Here is an 8,629-nt window from a genome sequence, read left to right as displayed (position 1 = left end):
TTAAACAATGTCCAACATTTTCTTAGACAATAAGGACAGAATGTGGGCAATCTTCCCGACCAGTATTGGCCTCCAAAAAAATGCTAAGACGATAACTTGGCCACTGATTCGCTGAAGTACCCTCCCGTTGCATTCCATACATAGAAAAATAAAAGACAAATAAATATAAATACCTTCTCGGTCATCGAAAAATCAAAGGTCCCACCGTACTGTCTTAGGAACGACGGTCTTGGATACAGACCGCTGCACCCGCAATCAATACAGCAACCGGCCGTGTGCCGCGCGCGGTGCCCCCCACCTGACTGGGAGCTGCGACTGTGCTTGGCCAGAAAGACACCGAAAGGTTTTTGGGGTCCACCGCACTGCTCTCCACACCCACGCGCTGCAGGCACCGGTTTCGGCCAGTCCCCAAGGGCCCCTCTCTCTGCCCAACCCAGGAGCCGAGACCTGTCCGGGCGGGAGAAAAGCAGTGGAACCGCACTTCTTATTCCTGGGCCGTGAAGAAACTGCCCCTCTCCTCCCGCGCGCCAAGGCTCACGTGTGCTCTCGACTCGGGACGCAGGCACTTGCTAGTGAACACAGCCCGGGCAGGCAGCGGGCGGGGACGTGCTTCCAACTTGCGCTGGGTTCATCCACTGCAGCCGCCCCGCCGCGCGGGCCCAACGTTTCTTTGAACCCAATGAAACGCAGGGGAACACAGCGTCCCGGGGAGCGTGAGGACGAGGGGTGACCCCATCCTACCCGCGGGGTGACGGGCGGTTAGGTCGGGGTGCTACACGGGGTCCGAGGCAGTTGGTGGCGACTGAGCGCCACCCCCAGCCCTGCTCCGTCTGCGCGGTCCCCGGGAGCCCCGCGCGCTCAGATGAGCGGGAAGCGCCCCTCGCCGCCGTCGGACTCCCCCGCGCTGCCGCCTCTCGGGCGACCGAGCACCGACACTGGCAGCACGACGTCCCCGGGACCCAGCTGCTGCAGCCGCATGGACTCCTCGTACGTGGGCAGGTACTTGACCTCTTCGTAGCTGGGCAGCTGCAGGAAGACGGGCGAGACCACGCGCAGCTCCTGCTCTGGGGCGCAGCAGGGGGCCGAGCGCGCCCCGCCGCCCCGGCCCCGGCCGCCACTGTCCAGCAGCGAGTCCTGCGAGCCGGCCGCCGCCTCGTCCCGCAGCAGCGCCGGCGAGTCGTCGTCGTCGTCGTCGGGCGGGCCCGCGCCCCCCAGCGGCCCGCCGCCTCCCGGAGGCCCCGGCCGCGCCTGGCCCGGGCGCGCCTGGCCGCGCGGGTACCTGCGTGGGCTGGGGCAGATGATGCGCTGCAGGAAGTAGCCGATGGCGAAGAGCACCAGCAGGATGAGCAGCCCCGAGAGCTTGCGGACGAACCAGCCCACGTTGTCCAGGAAGGCGTGCAGCGGCAGCTTGCAGCAGCGCACCGCCGTGGCGTTGGTCGCGTCGCAGCAGCGCTCCCGCTCACCGCACGCCAGCTCCGCGCAGCCCTCGCCGCCCCGCGAGGGCGCCACCAGCGCCAGCGCCAGCAGCAGCAGCAGCGGCAGCAGGGGCGGCGGCGCCGGCGCCACCGCCAGGCCCTCGGCCGCGACCCCGGGTCCCCACATGGCCCGCGCAGCCCTTGGCCGCGTCCGGGACGCGAGGCCGGGGGGTCCGTCCGTCCGCGTATCCGTCGGCCCCTCCCCGGCGCTCCGCTCCGGACTCGAGCGCGCCGCCTCCCGCGCCTCCGCTACCTGCGGCCGGAGCAGTCCTCACTCGGCCGCGCTGGGGCGGGAGGAGGAGCCCGAGGCGCGCCGAGGCTGCGGGAGGCGGCCGCTTCTCGCAGCCCGAGCAGCCTCCGGAGCGTCTGACCTCAACCTCGCGCGCACGGCCGCCCGGTCCCGGCGCGAGGCGTCCGGAACCGCCCTCAGTGGCGGCGGCGGCCGGCGTGGGGCCGCCGTGGGCATCGTGGCCCGGCCCGCCGCGCTCGTCCTCCCCCGCCGCGTTGCTCTCCGGGCCTGGGGGGGTTAGTGCTCCGCGCTCAGCCTCGGGGCCCCGGGTCTGGATTAATTCAGCCTTCGCGCTCTTCCCGGCGAGACAGGCGGGGCTCCCGCTCTCGTAGGTGTCTGGGTTTTAAGTGATTGGATTTCCCCGGGAATGCTGTTTAAGTTGACTTGCGCCTGGGATTCGCTTGCCATCTCTGGTGATCTCTCTGGGTAAAAATAGATGATGGCCGCTAATGACGAGCGCGGCCCCACTGACGTCCCAGGGTTTAGGCGGCGGGGAGTTGGGAAGCCGGGATTCCCAGGAAACCTCCAGAACAGGTAGAGAATCCTTGAAGCTGCTCTGGTCGGGACACCAGAGAAGTAGCCCCAGAGGGAGAAGGAGGAGTCCTGTCAAGATGACCTGAGTTGACCAAGAAGAGAAGAAAGGGGTCGCATCCGACAAGCCCCCACTCGTTGCGACTGTGGAAGGAAGCCCCTCCCGGGGCATCAATATCGGGGAGTTTTAAGTGGTTGGCAAGGTTTCCTAAGCCATGATTTGTGTCTAAAGGGTCCCTGTTAAGGTTATTCTTGTTTGCAAAGTTTAAAGTTTAAAGGAAGTCTGCGCCCTCACTTGGCGCAGGGGGCAGAATTTACCTGCCTGCTGTCACCATCCCTTGGGGAAGCACTTTAGCGCACACCGGAGGGACGGCGGCTGCCGCGGGTCGCTGACCCGCACACCTGCTCCGCGCTGGAGTTAAGCAGTTCCTTAGAACCCCATCAAGGAGAGTCTAGGAGCTGGCCACTTTCACTAAGGCAGACTGAAATAGAAAATTATTCCCTCACCACTTAAACGCTAGGACCCCTTGAAGAGTAACCAAGGGGAAAATTCCATAGTCATTGAGAAGGGGTAAAAAAAAAAAAAATGTAAGAGCAAAGGAAAAATAGACATAACAAGGTTTAACTGTGAGTGAGTCAGATAAAAGCAGATTTCTCTCAGAGTCAGCCACACTGTCTTCTTAACACAGTAATGGACCAGGAAGGTTGGTGACCGTGATTTGACTGAGGCACAACCTAAATTTCATTTCATTAGGCCCAACCTAAATGAAAATATTTCTAATGTCTGTTGCTGTGAACACCCTCCTTGCCTAACACTGCAAAATGATCCTTTCTCCTCACGAAGAAGCTTCTAAGTGCTGCCCAGACAAGATGCTTTATGGGAAGTTTACTTGAGCACAGGGCCTTTTCCCCTAAGCTTTTCTAAAGCCACATTCTCTGTGCCATGGTTTTTTCTCTGTAGGGAGGCCCTGAATGTATTTTGCAAAGCCTGACTGACAATGGTCTTGACAATGATTCAAAAATGATTCATTTTAATACTGTGAAAATTGTATGATTTTATTTCATTCACCCATTCTTTTGCTAAATTTACATTTCAGCATTTTCTATGTTGAAGGAATTGTGTTAGATGCTCATCATAACAGAAAAAAAAAAACTCTCCCGACTCCTCCCCAGCATGGAGCACACCCAGGTCTGCACTCCTAGCTTCAGCTACATGGAGTAAGGGAGAAATTCCACAGGGGAAAACAAATGGCAATTTCCTCTTTGATGATGACTTGTTCTTATTTCCCAAAGGAAAAATAAAATTAGTGAACTTCAAACAATTTCTTGGGGATGAAGGCAGTTCATAGCTTGAGATGGGCTTTGAATGTGAAATTGAAAAAATAAAAAGACCTCTGGATTTATAGTACCCGATTTTTTTTAAGGATTTCTGCCGGAAGTAGTAAGACCGTTGGTAAAAGTGAAGGGGTGTTGCTTGGCTGATGATCCACAAGAGAAAATGCCCGGCTTATTGTTACTCTGAAATTACTAAATGTGCAGCATCTAAATTGTTTTGTTTCTTTCTGCTAAATAGTTAGAATTTGTTTGCTGAATATTAGGACATGATAGAGGAACAACATAGATCTGATATAAAATAAAACATCAGACACAGTTACTTATATGAAAACAAAAGGTTAAGGTCTGCAAAATGAGTAGGAAATGGATTTTTAATTATTTATTTTTTCTTTCCAAATTGATAGTCCCAACGCATCATCCCTTAAAGACCCTCTGCAGACACTGGCGCCTCTTTATTTCTTCTCTGATCTCTCAGTTACACTTAATTCATTTTTATTTGCAGTGTAATTTATTGTGTACAACCCTCCGAAGGAAAGAAAAGAAACCCTATAGCTTTAAAAGCCCCATAAAAGACGTGATCGTCATTACTCGGCACCCTGAGTCTTTTCTTTAGTTTCAACACACAAATAAAGGTGTGGATTTAGCTGTCAGAAGGTCATAAATTCAAGCTACTTAGTGAGGAAGATGGGATTTAATTTCATGTTCCATAGAATGAACCCTGTGTACAAATTAAAATGAAACCTCATTTATTTAAAAATTGCATCACATTGTGTTAAATGAGTGCAAGAGGCAAAAAACAAAAAAACAAAAAAGCAGATGGTGGGAAGGGATTAACCTTTATCCAAAAAAGCATAGTCTCTTTGAGGAGGACTTGGTAAAGATGAAGAACTCTAACTGCTTTATCTTGCTGTAGTGCTTGGATGTTATTTTCTGAAAAATTTCTCTTCCTGATTTATTTACCCTCACATGAATGAATTCCAAATTAGCCATACTTTTCAACTTCCTGGAACAGAAGAAAGTAAACAGAGCCTGACAAAACTGACTGCTGTTTTACTGTGTCCATGGGAGCTGTCCCGTTGGTTTCAGAAAGAGTTAGCAGCTCCGTCCTGCAATCTTCTGTTCCAGCACAGGACACCAGTCTGGAAATTTTCTCCCTGATGTCTGCTGACTGCGGTTGGTGCTTTCAAGCTTGAGAAGTGATACCTCTGCCTTTTTTATGGCCTTTCATCAAAACATCTAGACATGGGCAGCTGGAACTTTGTGAATTACCCAGTCCATAAAGACCCTTATTCAGGATGGGCAGCATCTTTTACTACTAAGTTGTTATTATAATTGATATATTAACCCCTCTCCTTTTATGATTTCCCTCCACTTGCAGTATGTCCTTTCTGAGCAACAGTAAATTAAAGGTTTTATTGCAAATAATGTGTATTTGAACAAATATACCTACCTAGAAGTGATTTTTGAGTGGAGATGATCTGCTTTGGCATTGTTAACATCGACCTTCATTCAATAAATATTTCATGAAGGCTCACTCTAAGCTGGGTATTCTGCTCCATTCTGGGGATATTACCAAATCACACTATTCCCTGTCCTCAGGTAGCTTAGACAGAAGCTAGAGGGAACAGAAAAAGAACAACATTTAAGTAGTTAAAATAGTGAGTTGATAGTTCCAATGATCAATGCTAGGATGGAGAAGTGCAGGATGCTGTGAATTTTTACACTGCACAGGATCTGGATTGGGAGGGTAGTTTGGCTGAGAAACTGTCTTCTAAGACCTTTTTTAGAATAGACAATAAGGTTAAGCAGAAGGGAGTCTTTTAGACAGAGGAAACTTCATGGAGACAAGTCCCCAAGGTGGGAAGACCTTTCACATGTCATTTTTTTTTTGAGACAGATTCTGTCACTGGGGCTAGAGTGCAGTGGGGTCATCATAGCTTCCTGCAATCTCAAATTCCTGGCCCCATGTCATCCTCCCACCTCAGCCTTCCAGAGTGCTAGGATTACAGGTGTGAGCCACCTCACTGGCCATCACGTGCCATCTCTTGTGATTAGGGCAAAATTTGTCATTTCTACCTCAATAGTTTCAACTCTGCTATCCAATTTCTGCCATCCAACTTTATTTTTTATTATTGTTTTATTTTATTTTATTTATTTATTTTTGCCATCCAATTTTGTTTTTGTTTGTTTTTTGTAGTTTTTGGCCGGGGCTGGGCTTGAACCCACCACCTCCGGCACATGGGGCCAGCGCTCTACCCGTTTGAGCCACAGGCACCGCCCTTGCCATCCAATTTTAAACTGAACCTGGTTCTTCGTAGGAGTCCGCCAGCTTGTGTGATTGTAGTTATCTTTGTATTTGGTCCTGCTCAGCTCCCCCTTGGAAACCCGGAAAGTTGCAGTGACATTTCCTGCTCTTTCCATCTCCATCCCCATGACTTGGAGTGGAGTTCAGATTCCTTCTCTCAGCTGTGCGACTTGGGAGCTGGCTGACAAAAGGCTTCTACAAGCCAAATGCTTCAAGTAGGAGCAAAGTCTAAGTGAAATGATTTGTAACTTTTGTTTAACTTAGGAGCAAAAGGGAATGCAAAGTTTTCTTCCAAGCTTGAAGTTAGAAACAAAAGATTAATTTCAGACCCTTATGAAAAGAATAATACCTGTTTATACTTGGTCTTTCCACTTTTCTAAGAACTTCCACATGCATTTTTTTTTCTCCTTAACTACATTTCTGTGAGATGGGTCTATGTTATCATTATCCGTTTTCACAGATAAAGATGGGATGAGATGCCTGAATCATGGAGCAAATTAGTGGCAGTGCTAAACCTGGAACCCAAGGCTTGTGAATCCAAATCTAGTAAACAGGGGCGGACAGGCATCTCACTCCCTCACTGACTGGCAGGAGGCACTTGTCTTCTCCTTGACAACTCCTGATGCATTCAGAGGCCAATTCCAAGGAAAATGACGGAGAATCAGGACCAGGAATATGATCTAGAATGTGATACGAATATGAGATTCTTCTGAGGAAGTAAAACTTTAAGTTTGGAGCCACTTTTGGTAACCCATTACTAATGGTTTAGGTAATAATGTGACAAGCCAACTATTTTGTATGCATTTATGAAAACAAAAAATAAATTCCCCTTCCATTATATTTGATCTCTACCCATGAACTAAGCCATCTAAAGCTCATCAATATAAAATGGTAGATGCTTGGGAAAATAAGACAGTCAGTGACTTAAACTTCCATATTTAAGTTCTCACTTTATAACAATTTCTAAGTAAATTTCTTGTGGCAAGCTTGTACAAGAGATTGATAACTTTCACTTTGATATGATCGCTGAACCATAAATATCCTGAGAAATATTTAGTGAGGCCATGAAGACCTGAAATTAGAATCCAGTGATGTCAGCTGAATGAATTTCCTTTTCAACTCATGTATTTTTCTTGAATAGATTGTTGGAGTTAGAATATATTTGTCAGTAGGCTGGTGTATCAGCCAAATCCTCACATTGGCAGAAAATCATATAGCATGAAATCATTTCATAAGATGAAATAATTTCATAAGGTGAAACATTTTTTACATTCCATTATTTTAAGTTGAAATAGGCAATGTGCTCTTTGCTTTCTTTTTATTATAAGGAAGAATTGCTTGTCGATACCTCTTTCTGGAATGTTCTATGTACGCCTGGGTGGAGGGCTGCAGGGTTGAGGTCCTTCTAATGTCAATTGGGGTGAAATAACTGTCTTCCAAAACATATGCCTTAAAATATTTTCACTATACCCCAATACCCAAATTCTTCTCAACAATTTTCATTGTAGATTTACCCAACCATGAATTTAAAGGCTCTTTGGGATACACATATAATTTTAATCTTTGTTTTCGCTTTTCTTTCCCACTCTTTGCCTTTCTGCATCCTTTGCTTCAATAAATGATTCCTTGACACTGCCGTTTAAGTCTCCTGCTTTGGGGATGCTGTCCCTTCCCTTTTGCTGTGCCCTCCACCAGGAATTACCTTTTCACATCTTTGTAGGTCAAAACCACGCAAGATGCAGATCCACTGACACTTCCTCTCCAAAATTTTTTAGACCCATCCATCCCCAAATCCATTTTTCCCAGAAAGAAGTCACATTTTTCTCTTCTCAGACTCCTTGACATCAGATCCTGTTTGAGGCAGTTCTAGTTTTTCACCTTCTGTTTCAGGGGGATCCTCCATACACATCTCAGCCTTAGGGCGTTTTGAAGCAAGCTTACAGCTGGAGACATGGTGCATGTGCGTTTGTGGCATGGCAGTTTTCCAGTTTTCTGGGTGCTGGCATCCTTCTGAGTACTTAACTCTGGGAGGCTCACTTGAAGAGTTCACCTGGGCCAGGTGCAGTGGCTCACTCCTATAATCCTAGCACTTGGGGGGGCTAAGGCAGGAAGATTACTTGAGCTCAGGAGTTCAATACCAGTCTGAGCAACATAGTGAGACCCCTGTCTCTATTAAAAATACAAAAATTAGCCCAGGGTGGTGGCAGGTGCCTGTAGTACCAGCTACTCGGGAGGCTGAGGCAGAAGGATTGCTTGAACCCCTGAACCCAGGAGTTTGAGGTTGCAGTGAGCTATGATGACACCACTGCACTTTAGCCTGGGCAATAGAGTGAGACGCTGTCTCAAAAAAAACAGACAGACAAGCAAAACAAAGAATGCACCTGGACTCACCCAGGCTGCCTTCCACCCATCACTACGTTGTTTGAATGCAACTCCTCACTGCCTGCCTGTGCTCTATTAGAAATTCATGAGGCAAAGCTCTCAGATGTTCCTGTAAGCCTGCCGTCTTTCTTTAGCCCCTACTTACTATTGTTAGAACACTCTCCTTAACTCCTGCAGCAAGATCTATTCTGCAGAACACAAGTCTCAAGACCCACGACGTTCATCGTGCCTGATGGACTTCACTTACATTTAAGGGACTCGGCTGGTAAAAAGAGATGACTTGGGACTTAGAGGATGAGCCCTTAGCCTGTG

General features: G+C 48.5%; 1 protein-coding gene across 1 annotated transcript; it reads right to left on the bottom strand.

The window, feature by feature from the left end:
- Window positions 1–858: 858 nt before the first annotated feature.
- On the bottom strand, window positions 859–1,727 carry C8H3orf80 (chromosome 8 C3orf80 homolog). The gene has a single exon (XM_053600116.1). It carries the CDS (start codon window positions 1,600–1,602, stop codon window positions 859–861), a length of 744 nt encoding a protein of 247 aa, XP_053456091.1. The 5' UTR covers window positions 1,603–1,727.
- Between the last annotated feature and the right edge of the window lie 6,902 nt (window positions 1,728–8,629).

This window comes from Nycticebus coucang, chromosome 8, assembly GCF_027406575.1.
Source record: "Nycticebus coucang isolate mNycCou1 chromosome 8, mNycCou1.pri, whole genome shotgun sequence".
NCBI classification, from domain to species: domain Eukaryota; kingdom Metazoa; phylum Chordata; class Mammalia; order Primates; family Lorisidae; genus Nycticebus; species Nycticebus coucang.
Note: the sequence above shows the minus strand (reverse complement) of the source record. Positions and strands in the feature narration are given on the sequence as shown.